Source organism: Oncorhynchus kisutch, linkage group LG7 (genome assembly GCF_002021735.2).
Source record: "Oncorhynchus kisutch isolate 150728-3 linkage group LG7, Okis_V2, whole genome shotgun sequence".
NCBI classification, from domain to species: Eukaryota; Metazoa; Chordata; class Actinopteri; order Salmoniformes; family Salmonidae; genus Oncorhynchus; species Oncorhynchus kisutch.
This window is the reverse complement of record NC_034180.2, coordinates 119,657-141,186: the sequence shown is the minus strand read 5'-3', so window position 1 is coordinate 141,186 and position 21,530 is coordinate 119,657. Positions and strand designations below refer to the sequence as shown.

Here is a 21,530-nt window from a genome sequence, read left to right as displayed (position 1 = left end):
TGGAGAACATCTGAATGCCATTGAAATGAGCGGGATTGTCAGTCTTTTGCCACAGTATATTCTACTATCTATCTAGGCCAGTACGGGGGGGGGGGGTGGTGATAGAGGCTAGAGAAACATTATTATCACACAGTTAAGGGCTGGTAGAGAACTCAAGATGGACCATACCGGCTCATGGAAGCCATACTGACTCTTGGCTTTTGGGGGAACATTCAAGGTCATAGCACAGGCTCACCATATGATAATACCACTTGCTATGCAGTTATTGACAATAATTCACCTAGTTGCAAAAAAATGCAGACTGGTCTCACACCTTTATTCTCATTGGTCCAGACTTGACCTTACACAGTTAGCCTGCACTATAACACACTAGCCTGTTCCCAGATCTGTCTTGCCAGCTCCAACGGTCAGTGTGACGTTATATTGTTCTGGAAAGACAGCACAAACAGATCTGTAATCAGACTAATATAATACTGGATCACAAAACACCTGGAAATCCCAGTGCACATTTGGACACTGTTGATTAAAAGTCATCGCCAAGGCCCTCTGACATCAATAGGCTGTGAGGATGAAAGGGTGGCGGTGCAGCAGCCATGGTGCATGCTGGGAGGTGAGTTAGATTGTGTTTCCCACCGACCTAGCCAGATGGCCTCACATAATTATAAAATGTAAAAAACGAGCGGGTAGATTACATTCACATCAGTTTGCGTTATTTGGAGGAAGACGTCCATATACTCAGCTGAATAGCCTCGGAGAAGGTCTTTGAAATGCCTTGCTTGAATGAGATGAGAGGGAGAGGAAAGGACGATGCCCCGGCCATATCAATAGAATATTTTCATTGGATTTGTGATTCAAGAGGACAAGAATGAACGTCAAAGCATAAGGACGACACTGTTGTCAGATTTCTGTTGTCCTTTGCAGAAGCTTGAATTAGACTTGGGCTCTCGAGTGGTCAGCAGTCTAAGGCACTGCATCTCAGTGCTAGAGGTATCACGACAGACGCTGGTTCGATTCCAGGCTTTATCACAACAGGCCGTGATTGGGAGTCCCATAGGGCAGTGCACAATTGGCCCAGCGTCGTGGGGTTTGGCCCGGGGTAGGCTGTCATTGTGACTTGCCTAGTTAAATAAAGGTACAAAAATCAAAAAATGTGGTTCAGAACTTGGAAGCATCAGCTTGTTTGTACACTTTTGTTTACTTTTAGTAAAGTAATGAAGTAAAACGTTTTGTAAAGTAAAATAAAAGTTATAGTACTTTTAGCTCATAATTGTAGATTGCCCTGTGATTGTCTTGTTGAGGCTGTGCTGATCCGTCAAGGTGGAGCTGATGACGCGTGCCAGTCATTGAGGAAGAGGGATTGAACGCTAACCACTTCCTTGGTCCTGTTGGGATCCTTCTGAAGATGCTTCCTCCAAGGTGGAGCTGATGACGCGTGCCAGTCATTGAGGAAGAGGGATTGAACGCTAACCACTTCCTTGGTCCTGTTGGGATCCTTCTGAAGATGCGTCCTCCAAGGTGGAGCTGATGACCCGTGCCAGTCATTGAGGAAGAGGGATTGAACGCTAACCACTTCCTTGGTCCTGTTGGGATCCTTTTGAAGATGCGTCCTCCCTTCCATTCATTCCTTGAAGTGGTTGCAGCAAAGAAGTACCCCAGGAAAACTCTGTCTTCTTACCCACACAAACATTTCAGAAATGTGCCACCATCGGCTAATCAAATTCCTCTTTAAAGGGATCGTTTTCCAGGTTTTTATCCCAATCTTTATTTATTTATTACCTCAAGAGAGTAAACACAGATATTCTGGAGTGATATTGTTGCAATATAAGTACGATTTTGGAAGAGAAGTGTTTTCCCAAATTGGTTTGTCACACGTCCATACTCACATCCCATTGTTTACTTCACACATCTTTCCATAAAGCTTTGATTTAAATTCCAATACAAACACTTAACTTCTCTGGAGGTAAGAAAACAATTATGAATTGGGTACAAATCCAAAAAATGACCCCTTTAAGACACATTGAAAAAGCCTGTGCTTGGCTTGGTTAGCAGAGTATGTGAAAATCCCCTCTTGAGCTTTTAGCCCCGTCGACTGCCCAAATATTTGCCACAGAATTAAACAAGACAGGGTCAAGAGGAGCGCTAGCGACAAGGACGGCTAACACAGTGGAGTAAATCAGGTTTATTAAGCGTGGGAGTGCAGCTGCTGGCCGAGGGAGATTGATTCCCTGAAGAAATACTTAGCCCTTTGTTTCTCGCAGTGTAAAGTGGCACGGTACAGTATAGTGTCCGACTGCCATGGACTTCAGTAGGGCAGACCTGGGTTCAAGTTGTATACTGAAAAATATATCAACGCAGCATGAAACAATTTCAACCATTTGACTGAGTTACAGAACATACTGTATAAGGAAAGCAGTCAATTGAAATATATTAATTAGGTCCTATTCTATGGATTTCACATGACTGGGCAGGGGTGCAGCCATGGGTGGGCCTAGGAGGGCATAGGCCCAGCCAATCAGAATGTTTTCCCCCACAAAAGGGCTTTATTACAGACAGAAATACTCCCCAGTTTCATCAGCTGTCTGGATGGCTGGTCTCAGATGATCCTGCAGGTGAAGAAGCCGGATGTGGAGGTCCTTGGCTGGTGCGGTTACACATGGTCTGCGGTTGTGAGGCAGGTTGGATGTCCTGCCAAATTCTCCAAAACAACGTTGGAGACGGCTTATGGTAGAGAAATGAACATTCAATTCTCTGGCAACAGCTCTGGATATTCCTGAAGTCAGCATGACAATTGCACGCTCCCTCAAAACTTGAGACATCTGCGGCATTGTGTTGTGTGACAGAACTGAACATTTAAGAGTGGCCTTTTATTGTCCCCAGCACAAGGTGCACCTTTGTAATGATCCGGCTGTTTAATCAGCTTCTTGATATGCCACACCTGTCAGGTGGATGGATTGTCTTGGAGAAATGCTCACTAACAGGGATGTAAACAAATTTGTGCACAGCATTTGAGAGAAATAAGATTTTAGTGCGTATGGAACCCTTTTTGGTTCCAGGTAGAACTCTTTTGGGTTCCATGCAGAAGGGTTCTAAATGAAACCCAAAAGGGTTCTACCTGGAACCAAAAGGGGTTCTTCGAAGGGTTCTCCTATGGGGACAGCAGAAGAACCCTTTTTAGTTCTGGATTGCACCTTTGTTTCTAAGAGTGTACAGTAGCACACTCAGCTAATGTAGCTCCTAGGGAGCCCCCCCCCCCCCCCCCCTTGGCCTGGATACGTCTATGGCCTGGATGCCTGGCATTGCTGGAGAGCCTGGTGTCTTGCCAGGGAATATGTGCACAGCCCTCTGCTTCCCGATTCCACAGACAGGCAGGCAGACAGACAGACAGACAGACAGACAGACAGACAGACAGACAGACAGACAGACAGACAGACAGGCAGGCAGGCAGGCAGGCAGGCAGGCAGGCAGGCAGGCTGGCTGGCTGGCTTGCGTGCTACAACAATTTTAGGTCAGAAGTGGCCCAAGCTAGCGGCTAACACTGCGGTAAATGAAGTAGACTGCTAGGACACAAAGTGGGGTGGGAGAGCCAGGGGTTAGTATTCAGAGGTCAAGTGTCGCGCCTGTGGAACAGTATCAGTGTATCATACCCTGATTGAGGTGTTGGCAGTTATGTTTTATCAATCCTATATTTCTTTGATGATAACATGCGTGTTATCACCAGATTTTGTCATTGTCAAAATATCATTTTCCATAGGCAACTTAATCTAAACATCATGTTTGACAAGTTAAACCTGGTCAATAGACCTTTGAGTGACATTGAGCTAGACAAGAAGTACTGTACATGTTTCCCATGTTTCCATTTGACCTGTGACCTTTCAGGCTTTGGGGCGGCTTGGCATTTCAGTATATTAGGCAGTATGACCACAGTTATATCAGTAGAGACTGAGGGTTATTTCAGTAGTGGCTGTGTCACTGTGCCACGAGAGAGGGGCCCCAGGGTTGTGTGTGCGTGCGCACGTCACAGCGTTTACACGGCCATTGCATCAGAAACAGCTGAAGACCCCTCCCCCCACACACACACCTCCACCACACCCCTTGCTCTGTGGCTACCAATCATAGGGTCTGAATTAGCAGAGTTGAGTACAGTAGGCAGAAGGGACCTAATATGTGAACCCGTTTGTAGTACAGTGTACTGCAGTGTTTGAATGTATTTTTGTTCTAATTCAGGTGCCATGTATTTTGTCTCTATCCAAATGACATCGTATCGTGGAGGGTTGAAATTGATTTTCATGCTCTTATATAGCGTTGGTCAAACCTGTCTGAGAACGTATTCAACTGTGTGTGAATTTGATTAACAGCCAAATATCCCAGAGGATATTGCTCTTCTCCCTACTATCTATCATTATCAACAAAATTGATATTTTTTATTCTCTGTCAATGTAGCACACACACACACACACACACACACTTATTAATTTCCCTAATACCTCTTGATTTGGCTTTTTCTCTTTGCTCCCCTAGTTCCACGTAACCATGATCACAACACCGTCTTGGGGGTCGACTTTGACATTGAGCTGGGCAACACGGCCGACGAAGCGAAGGATGACGCAGGTAAACAGAAACATTTGTCAAACACTAACCATCTCCACGCTTCCTAACACTTCCTACAGAGGACGTAACTCAAACGAGGATGAACGAGTTACGTTCGCCAGCCCAGATTCATTTCGGTTCTGTAACGCTTTGGAAAAAGGCTGCGGAGGGAAAGGTTTGGTAGTGACTTGGTGTGTTTTTGATGCACTGTCACGGGAAAGTCACAGATTAAATTCACCCTGCTTGTTTATATGACACCTACCCAGAATGCATTGCTTCATGATTGACTGATTGGTTGAGTTTAAGGTGTAATGTAACGACCACAGGAGGTTGGTGGCACCTTAATTTGGGGTGGTAGCAACAACCTCAAAAACATGGTTCCAGCCATTATTATGAGCCGTCGTCCCCTCAGCAGCCTCCACAGGTACCGATGCGGCAGTTAGACAAACACACACACACACACACACACACACACACACACACACACACACACACACACACACACACACACACACACACACACACACACACACACACACACACACACACACTTGAATAAGGAAGAGCAGTGTACTCTTTGTACTTGAGAACGTTATCCATCACATCTGGGGCTTGCTTATGTGATTTATTGATGTCAATAAAACACTAATTAAATTGCCTAATGATTCCACTATGGGCTTATTTTGGCACGCCGTACATGATCGGATCAGCGGTATGGCGTGAAACAGTGCTTTCATTGGCTCAGAGAATGATCCTGCTATGTGCTTTTCACGACCCTATGTTCAGGGTCAAAATGATGATCGCTAGTTTAATCTCAAGACACAATTTGTACTTGCGACACATTAATTATTATGGCTTATGTCCGAAACAAATAACTCAAAATCGAAATGATCATTCGTATCCGATTACTCACTGTCATGACCACAATGTATTTGTTGAGGGTTTATGCGGAGTGGCCAAATGAAATGATATGGTGGCTGACACACTTCGATGAACACACACACACACACACACATACAGAACACGCGCGCACGCACAGATGCAATCACATAAACACACAAGCATACACATACACGCGCACACACAAATCCACACACAGTTATCATCAGATTTATTTTGTAAAATGAAACTTCACATGCAATTCAGATCAGTTCATTCCCATTTCATCCATCACGGCGCTCTCAGTCCACCACTCTAGAGAATCAATATTTATTGTTCTGTAATAACTTGTGCGTTCACCACCTTTCTTTCACATCTTCTGTATGTTTCATGTACATAAGAGAGAATGGAGATGATGCTGTATCTGTTGGAATCAAAGGCACACAGCAGGAGTGATTTGAGCTTAGTTCACGCAAGGAGAGCCTTTGTGTGAGCTACGTTCAATCAAGGAGAGCCTTTGTGTGAGCTTAGTTCACGCAAGGAGAGCCTTTGTGTGAGCTTATTTCAAGCAAGGAGAGCCTTTGTGTGAGCTTATTTCAAGCAAGGAGAGCCTTTGTGTGAGCTTAGTTCACGCAAGGAGAGCCTTTGTGTGAGCTTATTTCAAGCAAGGAGAGCCTTTGTGTGAGCTTAGTTCACGCAAGGAGAGCCTTTGTGTGAGCTACGTTTCACGCAAGGAGAGCCTTTGTGTGAGCTACGTTTCACGCAAGGAGAGCCTTTGTGTGAGCTACGTTTCACGCAAGGAGAGCCTTTGTGTGAGCTACGTTTCACGCAAGGAGAGCCTTTGTGTGAGCTACGTTTCACGCAAGGAGAGCCTTTGTGTGAGCTACGTTTCACGCAAGGAGAGCCTTTGTGTGAGCTACGTTTCACGCAAGGAGAGCCTTTGTGTGAGCTACGTTCACGCAAGGAGAGCCTTTGTGGGGTAAAGGTACTTGAAATATGTGAAACATTGTTGTTTAAATTCCTCTTCAGAGGCTGGCTACCTGAGCTGCTCCTTTGATAACGGCCTTTGCGGTTGGATCCGGGACAAGGATGGCGACCTGCACTGGGAGACAACACCGGACCCATCTGGTAAGAACCAGAGTTCACTTTTTTAGACTTTTCTTTTTGCTAGCCAGATTAATGCAAAGCGGATTATTCTGGACATTGTTACAAACGGTTCAGATAAAGCAATATTTCCTCAGGGAAGGCAAAAATAAGATACATAAGATAAGATACCCTTTAACCTCACTTTTGCGTTCAGATACTAACATTTTAATGATAAGCACAGACGTTTTCTTTTCATATTAGAACATTGGCTCTAAAAGTGTGTTGCTGGTTTTACACAGGAAGGTCTGATCCTTGGTAGAACTAGCTGTGGTTATTATTCATTGAGAAACAAATACCTTTTGAAGAGACTGTATTATTCAATAGTATTCAAAACAAAACACTTGATTACAGGCGGACAGTTGGTTCAGAGAAAACAAGATGTGTGGTTTTTTTGCAATGGTTCCACTCAATCATATGGCAAGAGTCAATTTAATTCAGCCTAGTCTGACTCTATTTAGTAGTATAACTTTAGAGTCCCAGGAGGACATTTTGGGAGGTTTTCGGCACAATATTCTGTAAAATGGAGCTGCCGATAACAAAAAGATGAAGCCATCTGATTGAGACACATCCATCTGAAAACTAAAACCAGTGTTCTAGCATCTCCTTCATTTCCAAACATTTTCTCCTATTGAACGCTACCCTGATTGTGATATCACTTTCTCTTCCTCTTTCCTCTTCACAGGTGGAAAATACCTCACCATCCCTGAGGTGAGCGACAAGAAGAGCGGGCGAGGGGCGCGCCTGGTCCTCCCGTTGACTCCTCCCTGGAACGACGGTAACCTGTGTCTGTCGTTCCGCCACAAGCTGGCAGGACACCATGTGGGTATGCTCCAGGTGTTTGTGAAGAAAGGGAAGCAGTACAGCCCGGCCGTGTGGGGAAGGACGGGGGGTAGCGGCTGGAGACATACCCAGATCACGCTGTGGGGCACGGGACTTGAGAGTGTGAGTATGCAGTAGTGTATATACAGTATATATATATATATATATATATATATATATATATATAAACTCAGCAAAAAAAGAAACATCCCTTTTTCAGGACCATGTCTTTCAAAGATAATTTGTAAAAATCCAAATAACTTTCCCATGCTTGTTCAATGAACCATAGACAATTAATGAACATGCACCTGTGGAACGGTCGTTAAGACACTAACACCTTACAGACGGTAGGCAATTAAGCTCACAGTTACGAAAACTTAGGACACTAAAGAGGCCTTTCTACTTACTCTGAAAAACACCAAAAGATAGATGTCCGGGGTCCCTGCTCATCTGCGTGACCATGCTTTAGGCATGCTGCAGGAGGCATGAGGATGCAGATGTGGCTAGGGCAAGCAATGTCCGTACTGTGAGATGCTTAAAGACAGCACTACAGGGAGACAGGACGGACAGTTGATCGTCCACGCAGTGGCAGACCACAGGTAACACCTGCACAGGATCGGTACATCCAAACATCACACCTGCGGGACAGGTACAGGATGGCAACAACAACTGCCCGAGTTACACCAGGAATGCACAATCCCTCCATCAGTGCTCAGACTGTCCGCAATAGGCTGAGAGAGGCTGGACTGAGGGCTTGTAGGCCTGTTGTAAGGCAGGTCCTCACCAGACATCACCGGCAACAACATTGCCAATGGGCACAAACCCACCGTCGCTGGACCAGACAGGACTGGCAAAAAGTGCTCTTCACTGACGAGTCGCGGTTTTGTCTCACCAGGGGTGATGGTCGGATTCGCGGTTATCGTCAAAGGAATGCGCGTTACACCGAGGCCTGTACTCTGGAGCGGGATTGATTTGGAGGTGGAGGGTCCGTCATGGTCTGTGGCAGTGTGTCACAGCATCATCAGACTGAGCTTGTTGTCATTGCAGGCAATCTCAACGCTGTGCGTTACAGGGAAGACATCCTCCTCCCTTCCTGCAGGCTCATCCTGACATGACCCTCCAGCATGACAATGCCACCAGCCATACTGCTCGTTTTGTGTGTTTATTTCCTGCAAGACAGGAATGTCAGTGTTCTGCCATGGCCAGAGAAGAGCCCAGATCTCAATCCCATTGAGCACGTCTGGGACCTGTTGGATTGGAAGGTGAGGGCTAAGGCCATTTCTCCCAGAAATGTCCGGGAAATTGCAAGTGCTTTGGTGGAAGAGTGGGATAACATCTCACAGCAAGAACTGGCAAATCTGCTGCAGTCCATGAGGAGGAGATGCACTGCAGTACTTAATGCAGCTGGTGGCCACACCAGATACTGACTGTTAGTTTTGATTTTGACACCCCCTTTTGTTCAGGGACAAATTATTCAATTTCTGTTAGTCACATGTCTGTGGAACTTGTTCAGTTTATGTCTGTTGTTGATCTTGTTATTTTTTAATTATTATTTTTTATTTTACCTTTATTTAACCAGGCAAGTCAGTTAAGAACACATTCTTATTTTCAATGACGGCCTGGGAACAGTGGGTTAACTGCCTGTTCAGGGGCAGAACGACAGATTTTTGTACCTTGTCAGCTCGGGGGTTTGAACTCACAACCTTCCGGTTACTAGTCCAACGCTCTAACCACTAGGCTACCCTGCCGTTCATACAAATATTTACACATGTTAAGTTTGCTGAAAATAAATGCAGTTGACAGTGAGAGGATGTTTCTTTTTTTGCTGAGTTTATATATACTCTACCGGTCAAAATGTTGGGGTCACTTAGAAATGTCATTGTTTTCCATGAAAACACATGTGAAATTAGTTGCAAAATGAATATGAAATATAGTTAAGACTTTGACAAGGTTATAAATAATGATTTTTAATTGAAACAATAATTGTGTCCTTCAAACTTTGCTTTTGTCAAAGAATCCTCCATTTGCAGCAATTACAATCTTGCAGACTTTTGGCTTTGTAGTTGTTAAGTGCCGTCCACAGGGTATGGCATGGCATTGCAAAATGGAGTGATAGCCTACCTTCTTCAACAACCCATTTACCCTGTATAAATCTCCCTCTTTTACCACTTTTACCACCACCACCACCAAAGCACCCCCACATTTCCTCCACCATGCTTGACAGCTTAACACCATGCTCCTCCAGCATCTTTTAATTTTTTTTGCGTATCACGAATGTTCTTCTTTGTGACACTTTTTTTCCAATCTTCCTCTGTCCAGTGTCTGTGTTCTTTTGCCCATCTTAATATTATTTTTTTTTGGCCAGTCTGAGATGTGGCTTTTTCTTTGCAACTTTGCCTAGAAGGCTAGCATCATGGAGTTAACTCTTCACTGTTGACGTTGAGACTGGTATTTTGTGGGTACTATTTAATGAAGCTACCAGTTGAGGACTTGTGAGGCGTCTGTTTCTCAAACGTAACACTCTAATGTACTTGCCTCTTGCTTAGTTGTGCACCGGGGCCTCCCACTCCTCTTTCTATTCTGGTTAGTGCCAGTTTGCGCTGTTCTGTGAAGGGAGTAGTACACATCGTTGTACCAGATCTTCAGTTTCTTGACGATTTCTCATATGGAATAGCCTTAATTTCTCAGAACAAGAAAAAAATAACGAGTTTCAGAAGAAAGGTCTTTGTTTCTGGTTATTTTGAGCCTGTGATCAAACCCACAAATGCTGATGCTCCAGATACTCAACTAGTCTAAAGAAGGCCAGTTTTATTGCATTTTTTATCAGAACAACAGTTTTCAGCGGTGCTAACATAATTGCAAAAGGTTTTTCTAACGATCAATTAGCCTTTTAAAATGCTAAACTTGGATTAGCTAACACAACGTGCCATTGGAACACAGGAGTGTGGGTTGCTGATAATCGGCCTCAGTACACCTTTGTAGATATTCCATTTAAAAAATCAGCCGTTTCCATTTACAATAGTAATTTATAACATTAACAATGTCTACACTGTATTTCTGATCAATTTGATGTTATTTCAATGGACAAAAATGTGCTTTATTTCAAAAACAAGGACATTTCTATGTGACCCCAAACTTTTGAATGGTAGTGTATATATACAGTACCAGTCAAAAGTTTGGACACACCTACTCATTCCAGGGTTTTTCTTTATTTTTAGTATTTTCTACATTGTAGAATAATAGTGAAGACATCAAAACTATGAAATAACACACATGGAATCATGTAGTAACCAAAAAAGTGTTCGATTTTATATTTGAGATTCTTCAAAGTAGCCACCCTTTGCCTTGATGACAGCTTTGCACACTCTTGGAATTCTCTTCATTGTCTGAGTTAGGGGAGAGTTTGGCCAGCCAGAATTTCCTTGTCTCATCGTGCTCTAGCGACTCCTTGTGGTGGGCTGGGCACATTGGTGCGGCTGGCTTCCTGGTTAAGCGAGTAGTGTGTCAAGACGCAGTGAAGCTTGGCAGGGTTGTGTTTCGGAGGACGCATGGCTCTCGACCTTCTCTCCTGAGACGAGATTGTAACTATAAATTGGATATCACGAAATTGTGTAGAAAAAGGGGGTAAAGTAAATAAAAAAAGTAATAATAATAGAGGGTAAAGCAGTATAAAGAAGTATATAAAGAGTGTAAAGAAGTATACAGTAGTATAAAGAGAGTAAAACAGGTGACAGTAGTATATAGAGAGTGTAAAGCAGTATAAAGAAGTATATAAAGAGTGTAAAGAAGTATACAGTAGTATAAAGAGAGTAAAACAGGTGACAGTAGTATATAGAGAGTGTAAAGCAGTATAAAGAAGTATATAAAGAGTGTAAAGAAGTATACAGTAGTATAAAGAGAGTAAAACAGGTGACAGTAGTATATAGAGAGTGTAAAGCAGTATAAAGAAGTATATAAAGAGTGTAAAGAAGTATACAGTAGTATAAAGAGAGTAAAACAGGTGACAGTAGTATATAGAGAGTGTAAAGCAGTATAAAGAAGTATATAAAGAGTGTAAAGAAGTATACAGTAGTATAAAGAGAGTAAAACAGGTGACAGTAGTATATAGAGAGTGTAAAGCAGTATAAAGAAGTATATAAAGAGTGTAAAGAAGTATACAGTAGTATAAAGAGAGTAAAACAGGTGACAGTAGTATATAGAGAGTGTAAAGCAGTATAAAGAAGTATATAAAGAGTGTAAAGAAGTATACAGTAGTATAAAGAGAGTAAAACAGGTGACAGTAGTATATAGAGAGTGTAAAGCCGTATACAGTAGTATATATACAGAACACCTAATATTAAGTTGCACCCCTTTATTCCCTCAGATCAGCCACAATTCTTGGACTCTACAAGGTGCCGAAAGTGTTCCACAGGGATGCTGACACGTGTTGACTCCAATGCTTCCCACAGTTGTATCAAGTTGGCTGAATGTCCTTTAGCTGGTGGACCATTCTTAATACACACGGGAAACTGTTGATTTTTTTTTTAAACAGCAGCATTGCAGTTCTTGACACACTCGGTGCGCCTGGCACCTAGTACCATACCCCGTACAAGGCACTCAAATATTTTATCTTGCCCATTCACCCTCTGAATGGCACACATACACAATCCATGTCTCAATTGTCTCAAGGCTTGAAAATCCTTCCTCCCCTTCATCTACACTGATGATTTAGGTGGATTTAACATGTAACAAAAATAAGAGATCATAGCTTTCACCTGGTCAGTCTATGCCATAGAAAGAGCAGCTGTTCCTAAAGTATAAAACAGTATACAGTAGTATGTCTGACACCACACCTGACTTGTCTTTGCCATCTGTCACTGACCTTTAGCAACAACTGATACATTGGTTATTGGTGTGTGTGTTTGAATCATGGTTGTCCTCAATTGATGTTCAACTACTACGCTATGGAGGTTCTATGATTGTCGGAGATGGCGAAGTGCCCAGGTGAAGAGCTCTCTCCTGGTGAAGGGCTTTCTCCCTGGCTAACCATCGATGCCCCCCTCCTCTCAAGTCATACCAGAGACTGCCTTTCTCCCTGGCTAACCATCGATGCCCCCCTCCTCTCAAGTCACAGCAGACTGCCTTTCTCCCTGGCTAACCATCGATGCCCCCCTCCTCTCAAGTCACAGCAGACTGCCTTTCTCCCTGGCTAACCATCGATGCCCCCCTCCTCTCAAGTCATACCAGAGACTGCCTTTCTCCCTGGCTAACCATCGATGCCCCCCTCCTCTCAAGTCATACCAGAGACTGCTTTTCTCCCTGGCTAACCATCGATGCCCCCCTCCTCTCAAGTCATACCAGAGACTGCCTTTCTCCCTGGCTAACCATCGATGCCCCCCTCCTCTCAAGTCACAGCAGACTGCCTTTCTCCCTGGCTAACCATCGATGCCCCCCTCCTCTCAAGTCACAGCAGACTGCCTTTCTCCCTGGCTAACCATCGATGCCCCCCTCCTCTCAAGTCACAGCAGACTGCCTTTCTCCCTGGCTAACCATCGATGCCCCCCTCCTCTCAAGTCACAGCAGACTGCCTTTCTCCCTGGCTAACCATCGATGCCCCCCTCCTCTCAAGTCACAGCAGACTGCCTTTCTCCCTGGCTAACCATCGATGCTCCCCTCCTCTCAAGTCACAGCAGACTGCCTTTCCATACTACCTCTGTCTGAAGCTGACTAGACACCATTCCCATTCTCTGTCTGAAGCTGACTAGACACCATTCCCATTCTCTGTCTGAAGCTGACTAGACACCATTCACATTCTCTGTCTGAAGCTGACTAGACACCATTCACATTCCATTGTGATAATTAGTTGTACCTGTTTCTGTCGTTTTTTTGCTTTGAGATCACATTTTGTAATTGAAAGTGCTATATAAGCGAAATAACTTATTTATTGTGCTGTGTTGTTGTTCCCAGGTGATTCTGAAGGGCGAGCGCGGGCGTGGCCGGAGCGGAGAGATGGCCGTGGATGACATCACCTTGAGAAAAGGTTCCTGCACCGAGGAGCACAATCTGAGAAGACATTAATACACACAGCAGAGAGCGACAGAGATGGAGAGAGAAAGAGAGAAGTGGAGAGAAAGAGCCCAGGGAGGAGCAGACTCTGATTGGACCCCCATAGAGGGTCCAAGAGTACCTCTGGGAAGAAGGGGCATTTCTCTCCGCCTGTCCACCAATAAGAAGACCGCACCAAACCTGTCCACGAACAAGAGGACTGCAACAAACCTGTCCACCAATAACTAGACTGCACCAAACCCTTCCACCAATAAGAAGACTACCCCAAACCACAGGGGAGAAAGAGGGTCCACCATGTGATCCCCCACCACCCCTACCCACTCTCTCCAACTCTCCATCACCCGGTTCCTCACTATTGACCTGTGCTTGCCCCTGGTAACCCTGGAAACATCCCTGTGAGCACTGCCACCCAGACAATCACACCGCCCAAAGGCCTCCATCGATGTTTCATCATCTTGCTTTCATATTTTAGTCTGAAGCCATATCTGATTGTTTGCTATCCATCATTTAGATTGTATAACTGTTTTAACCTGCGTCGTGTTCATTAGGTACCAAACAGGGAAAAACTGACTGAAACAGGGAGGGACTACGAGGGCTTGTCCAATAAGAAACAATTATTTACATTTTCCGTTGCAGAGCATTTTAAAACATTTCCCGTTCTGTGCCCTAATGAACATGACCCAGGGACAACAAGAGAAGACACCAACCTGTAATGATAATGGGGAGAATGAAAAATCCAAACCCTGCTCCGTTTATTTAGACAAATCAAATTCTGTAAAACTAGTGCTGAGGCACTCGTATGTGACTATTGCTACAACCGTATGCAAGTTCACATGATAAGCCATTATTATCTGAATTCTGAATTTTAAGATTGACTGTGATTTCTCTCTATGTGCTTTGTTCTATTAAGTGCAAGTTGGTTGTACTGGCGATGACAGTATCAACGATTTCTGGCTCTCACCCAGTGTATTATTGTAAATGTAGTCGTGTGTACATATTCTAGAACACTTTCATGCTCATATTAAGCTGTGTGGTTTATACGTTTATGTAAATTCAGACTTATGTATTAATTGGAGAAATGTATGGTTTTCGTTTGTTTCTATAATTCAAGATCAATATATGGATAAACATTTGAACCTTGTGGGAATACAAGGCTGTTTACAGTACATAAATGATCATATCTGTTCATGCTTTATGTTGAATTACTAGATCGCTTCCTCAGTCGTTTTTTAACGTTTCGCAGTACACAGTTGCATTATTGTGCCATCTGCCATAATGAAGGTTCTGATCTGTTGGAAATTCAAACTGTACTATATGCATGGATCAGTTCACCAAATTCTCATAATATACTCAGCCAATGATGTAAATAAAAGGACATTGACTGATACATGTTTGAGTAAGCGTGTCATTGTCATGTTGTCTTTGTCTTTTCTGTGTGACACACTTTTACATCAAATCTAAAACAAAAAAACAACGCTTTAAGTGAGAAGTAGGCATTTGTCTGAAGCCAAACATTCACAAGCACCACGATGACCACTCCACCCATGTTCTACTAAGGTTTTCCCGACACATAGCTTTGACCTACTACAGTAGCTATGTTGCAAAGGAGGTTGGTGGCACCTTAATTGGGGAGGACGGGCTTGTGGTAATTTCCTGGAGCAGAATTAGTGGACTGGTATCAAATACATTAAACACGTGGTTTCCATGTGTTTGATGCCATTCCATTCGCTCCGTTCCGGCCGTTATTATGAGCTGTCCTCCCCTCAGCAGCCTCCTGTGCTATGTTGGTCTATTGCACTTCAAACAATGTGTATGCAGGTTGCTTAGGATTCAAACCTTCTCAAACAGCCTAATTAATACTATTTGAGGAGGTGTGCCCACAATAATGTAATTTGTACCGCACACGAGTTCAAGTATTGGATTCTTCACACACCACACTAATCCCATTCCACTACCGTTTCAAGCTTTTTTAATGACATGAAAGGAAGCTTTACTTTTATACGTACAATACCATCATGCTTGATTGAGCTGTTTTGTCCTGTAGTAATGTGGTGCCTGCCTGTATTTCCATCAACCATTATTTTAGCAATACATGTAATTGAGAACAAACATATTTTTGGGGGTCAGTAGGTTCCCAACATAAGTGGTGGTGTGTTGGACACAGTCACTCATATATAGAGGTCTATTCATGGGTTGCATGTTTGTCACAATATTGTTTTGAACGCTCATTTTGGGTTGATGCCCCGACTGAGCATTCTACTCAATGCATCGTCAATGAGCCCTGATGAAGATTTCATCCAAAGTGCATTACAGTGGCTTGGAAATACAATGACATTAAAAAGGAGGCAAATAATTAGTAGGAAAACCTTTTGTCCTAATTTTGTCGATCAGGAGCTCTACCGAGGCAGTCCCGTTAGATCTCTTATATACAGACCAGTTATATTTGCATGATTTAGCTTATTCGTTCATCATTAACGTTTGCTTCATTCATGTGACAGACCAATACTGGGTCATGCATGTGACAGACCAATACTGGGTCATGCATGTGACAGACCAATACTGGGTCATGCATGTGACAGACCAATACTGGGTCATGCATGTGACAGACCAATACTGGGTCATGCATGTGACAGACCAATACTGGGTCATGCATGTGACAGACCAATACTGGGTCATGCATGTGACAGACCAATACTGGGTCATGCATGTGACAGACCAATACTGGGTCATGCATGTGACAGACCAATACTGGGTCATGCATGTGACCGACCAATACTGGGTCATGCATGTGACAGACCAATACATCACGAGGCTCAATTAGTCACTTAGTCAATTAGTCACTTGCATGAACACAGAAAACGGTTATTAGAAAAGCACAAACATAGAACACAGAAATGTAGAAATAGAAAAGCACCAACCTAAAATGTTCCATCACATGGGAAAGACAAAGCATTTGAGTGCCTTTGAATGGGGTATGGTAGTAGGTGCTAGGCACACCGGTTTGTGTCAAGAACTGCAAATCTGCTTGGTTTTTCACACCCAACCGTTTCCCGTGTGTATCAAGAATGGTCCACCACCCAAAGGACAACCAGCCAACGTGAAACAACTCTGGAAAGCATTGAAGTCAGCATGGGCCAGCATCCCTGTGGAACGCTTTCGACACCTTGTAGAGTCCATTTCCTGACGAATTGAGGCTGTTCTGAGGGCAAAAGCGGGCGCAACTCAATGTTAGCAAGGTGTTCCTAATATTTGGTATTCTCAGTGTGTATATAATACTGTATATACAGTACCAGTCAAACGTTTGTACACACCTACTCATTCCAGGGTACACCTACTCATTCCAGGGTACACCTACTCATTCCAGGGTACACCTACTCATTCCAGGGTACACCTACTCATTCCAGGGGTTTTCCTTATTTTTACTATTTTCTACATTGTAGAATAATAGTGAAGACATCAACAATATGAAATGACTCAGAAATGACCTGTTTTGAGCTGTTTTAGCACACTATTAGGTAAAAACAAATACATATATATACTTTTTTTGGGGGGGGCTTGCCTGTTTTGCTTGTTATTTTGGTATTAATACGTGATATTATCAGTTTGCAAACAATGTAAAAATAATAACAATTGACTTAATAAAGCCGCATACAAACATGGTCTCCTTTTTGCTTTCTTGAGTAAGGCAGCTCCAAAATGCAGGTGTTTCAGCCTAGCTCAGCACTTTCTGTGGTGGTAGGGCTAGCCAGCAGAAAATACAGAGCATTGCAAAAGAAAATTACTTCTTAATCTTGGCCAGCTCTGGTAATGTGCCTCTCAGACACCTGTATCGAGACTTCCTAAATCCTAACAAAGATGGTGGATAGAGTGCATTCGGAAAGTATTCAAACCCCTTGAATTTTCGACATTTCGTTACATTATAGATTTACTCTAAAATTGAGTAAATATTTTTTTATTTCATCGATCTACACACAATACCCATAATGACAAAGTGAAAAGAGGTTTTTTAGAAAGTTTAGCAAATGTATTTTTTTTAAATAACAGAAATACCAGACAACATGCTTTGAGACTTTAAATTTAGCTCAGGTGCATCCTGTTTCTATTGATCATCCTTGAAATGTTTCTACAACATGATTGAAGTCCACCTGTGGTAAATTAAATTGATTGGACGTGATTTGGAAAGGCACACACCTGTCTATATAAGGTCCCACAGTTGACAGTGCATGTCAGAAAAAAAACAAGCCATGAGGTCAAAGGAATTGTCCGTAGCACTCTGAGACAAGATTGTGTTGAGGCACAGATCTGGGGAATCTGGGGTAGCTAAAAATTCCACAGCAATGAATGTTCCCAAGAACACAGTGGCCTCCGTATTTCTTAAATGGAAGTAGTTTGGAACCACCAAGATTCTTCCTAGAGCTGGCCACCTGGCCAAACTGAGCAATCGGGGGAGAAGGGCCTTGGTCAGGGAGGTGACCAAGAACCAGATGGTCACTCTGACAGAGCTCCAGAGTTCCTCTGTGGAGATGGGAGGACCTTCCAGAAGGACAACCATCTCTGCAGCACCCCACAAATTAGCTTGTTGCATGGAGAAGCATGGTGGTGGCAGCATCATGCGTTGGGGAAGTTTTTCAGCAGCAAGGATTTGGAGACTTGTCAGGATCGAGGGAAAGATGAATGGACCAAAGTAAAGAGAGAAATCCTTGATGAAAACCTGCTTCAGAGCGCTCAGGACCTCAGACTGGGGCGAAGGTTAACCTTCCAACAGGACAACGACCCTAAGCACACAGCCAAGACAAAATAGCTGTGCAATGACGCTCCCCATCCAACCTGAGAGAGCTTGAAAGGATCTGCAGAGAAGAATGTGAGAAACTCCCCAAATACAGGTTGCCAAGCTTGTAGCATCATACCTTAGACGACTCAAAGCTGTAATCGTTGCCAAAAGTGCTTCAACAAAGTACAGAGTAAAGGGTCTGAATACTTATGTAAATATGATATTTCAGTTGTATTTTTTTATACATTTGCAAACATTTTTACTTTGTCATTATGGGGTATGTAGATTAATGAGGGAAAAAATTATTACATAATTTAAGAATAAGGCTGTAACGTAACAAAATACCTTTCGAATGCACTGTAAATGAAGACAGTTCACTTAGTTTCCTTTATTTATTTTCGTCAGTTCAGGTCTACTTAACTTGGACACCAATGCAATAACAGCTGAGTCTGGTCTACTTAGTTCCTTGACTTTCATTGATCCAGAAAAAAACAGCGAGTGGTGTCTCTCGCTCCCACTTCCATCTCTGATCCTAATTGGATAGCAATGACCCTAGGGGATTGGAGTTGATGGCTATTTTAAGGTTCACTCTACTGATTCTGCCACACTAGACCAAAGTGTATGATGATGATACAGAAGTCAGAAGTTATTTTTTAAAATCTTTATTTAACTAGGTAAGTCCGTTAAGAAGAAATTCTTATTTACAATGACAGTGTTCAGGGGCAGAACGACAGATTTTTACGTTGTCAGCTTGGGGATTCGATCCAGCAACCTTTCGGTTACTTGCCCAACGGTCTAACCGCTAGGCTACCCAAAAAACATAAGTTTAAACTTAAGTTAACCGGAATATTTTGATTGAAATCACAAAAATATTTGTTGCCCTTTGACCCTTCATCTACTTGTCTAGGTAGTGGTAATGAACTTGTAAAAATACAACCCAGTACAACAACAAAAAACGAGACATCTACAATGTTCTGGGTACATTTGACCCGCACTTTGACCTTTATAACTCTTGATCGATGTGTCCTAGAAACGAGCTGCTTCATGTTAAATAAAACGGAGTTGCTGACAATCTGACTTTTCCCTGAACTTTTATTCTCCTGACTAAAGATCCTGAAGCTTCTGCTCATCACATTCTGTGCATGTGTTTATTCTCTACTTTACTACAGTCCTTGCTCTGCTCTTAGAGAACAGGCTACTCTGGCTAATGGTGCTGTTTAATAAAGATGGATCAAAGCTGAATCAATGTCTGTAAGATCACATAATGAACCGACTATAATAGCATAGCATTACATTACTGTAAGACAAAAACACCAGTGCATTTTTCTCTCATGTGGCCAACACTTAATAGGTCCACTAGGCAAACTTGTTAACACTATCTGCTCCACAATTCACACAATTTACATCATTCAATACAACACTGTAGGATAGTTTGAAACACTGTATAACTCAAGAAGATCAAACTGATTGAGATTAAATGGTTGGTATGCAGATACTGCATGGATGTTTCACCGGTAAAACTTGAAGAGTTATCATTCTTGATTGACAGTGAGAAATGTGAAGGGAAGGACACCTACATTGTTTTTAGAAGAAAAGGTCTGGGAAAAATCCCATTCGCAGCCACATTTTGATATGCGAAACTGTACTTAATGTAATTTCCAAATTGGATCAGAACATCAATCGTGTATAGCCTTTTCTAACAAAATAGAAGGGTTAAGTAAAATATTGTTTATAATATTTTTGTTTCAGTTCAAGTTCTAGTTCAAGTGCAACATGTATCTAACAATTGAACCAAAGTCAATTACTTAGGTTGCATTTATTAGGGCACACTGTAGAAAAAGGTTGTAAAACACGCTTCAATGGAAAATGAAAACAAGTGGTTCTTATTGGACAAGTCCAGGTAGTCTCTCTCTCTGTGTCTGTGCATTTCTTCCATTTGGTGCCTAATAAATACGACCAACCCATTTTACAGGGCCACACTGTTCTCCACATTGTTGGGATTCAGGTAGGTATATGACAGGGGCAAAGAGACATTCCTGCCTTGGATTTCAAAATTGTATTTCTTCAGCACATTTTGAGTTTCGTGAATCAGTTCCAGAGGGGTCTTCTCGCTGAAGTGATCCTGATAGCCATTTCCAAGAGCGACCTAAGGAGGCAAGAGAGTTGATGGAATATGAAATAACATGGAAACTGTTGTTTCATGAACCACTGAGTATATTTTAATTACTAATGAAACGATTTGATTGGGATTGTCATGAAATGTTTTAAAGTCATAGAATATACTTTAATACAGTTTCTCTCATATACTCACATAGTCAGTGGACTGCCTGCTCAGAAGGTACACCGCTGCCATGCCATTAACGGTGGTGTTGATGTCAGGGAAGGTCTTCAGCATGGTGCTCTCAGTACACTGCCCCTTAGTGGTGGGAGGTGGTAGTTGCAGACTGATGGGGAAGTTGGGCATCCAGCCCCCAAAATCAAACTGGAATGACAATGGCAAAATAGATCAAACTACTTTGCTTTTCCAATATAATACATCAGAAACACGGCAAACTAAAATGATACAATTGGTTTCATCACCTGTCCATTGTTGACTGCAGCATGTTGGACAGACACTGTGAAGATCACCATGGTGAGAAACCTGACCAGCTCTGTCACTGAACTGAAAGACTGAGGGATTCCTGCATGGAGAAGGAACAGTAAACCACTTCATTCAGACACTGTATTGACATTTTGTTTTGGAATGTTAACCATGAAAGGGAAGTTGACCTAAAATCCAGAAATTCCCAAGTGATTCCATACATTGAAACTAATTTGGTGGAGTTTGCCCTCTCTCCCTCTCCCTCACTCTCCCCGTAGTGCCAAACGCAGACAGCTGCAAAAACTAGTCACACGATACATTATGTATCGTTGTACACTGCTTGCTTTGCTTCATTGTCAGTGAATGAGTCAATCAGAATTGACTTGTGAATTGTGGACAATCAGAATTGTGAATTGTGGACAAATGCTTTGTTTTATTGAAACATACAGCCGAATAAGCATTTTTTTTGTGGAATAGTAATTGTTATCTTCCTAGCATGTACTTTGCTCTCTTCTGATTGGTCAGATGTTTGTTAATTGTTGGAAGCATTTTTCCATGGACATTGTAGATACTTTCACCAGCTAGCACAAGGATGAAGGACTCATCTGGACAGCTGGTAAGAGCTAGCTACTATCTTTTTCTGAGAGATTTAGAGGATTACTGCAGTTTTTGTCACCTTTGCAAAAATGTTTAATCTCATTT

At 42.7% G+C, this 21,530-nt stretch overlaps 2 protein-coding genes across 9 annotated transcripts in view; one reads left to right on the top strand and one right to left on the bottom strand.

Annotated features, from left to right (window-relative positions):
• LOC109876336 (nephronectin) overlaps nt 1-14,863 on the top strand; it is a 55,455-nt gene extending 40,592 nt beyond the window's left edge. For all 8 annotated transcript variants that reach the window (XM_020468768.2, XM_031828245.1, XM_031828244.1 and 5 more), the window contains 4 exons: nt 4,519-4,608; nt 6,496-6,594; nt 7,295-7,554; nt 13,378-14,863. In XM_020468768.2, the coding sequence (XP_020324357.2) occupies nt 4,519-4,608; nt 6,496-6,594; nt 7,295-7,554; nt 13,378-13,488 (560 nt within the window). In that variant the 3' untranslated portion in view covers nt 13,489-14,863. The remainder of the gene's footprint in view (nt 1-4,518; nt 4,609-6,495; nt 6,595-7,294; nt 7,555-13,377) is intronic.
• Nucleotides 14,864-18,615: 3,752 nt separating this feature from the next.
• LOC109877599 (hydroperoxide isomerase ALOXE3-like) overlaps nt 18,616-21,530 on the bottom strand; it is a 90,772-nt gene continuing 87,857 nt past the window's right edge. The window contains exons 12-14 of the mRNA XM_031828217.1: nt 20,828-20,928; nt 20,559-20,729; nt 18,616-20,393 (exon numbers count right to left, since the gene is read on the bottom strand). Of these exons, the coding sequence (XP_031684077.1) occupies nt 20,214-20,393; nt 20,559-20,729; nt 20,828-20,928 (452 nt within the window). The 3' untranslated portion in view covers nt 18,616-20,213. The remainder of the gene's footprint in view (nt 20,394-20,558; nt 20,730-20,827; nt 20,929-21,530) is intronic.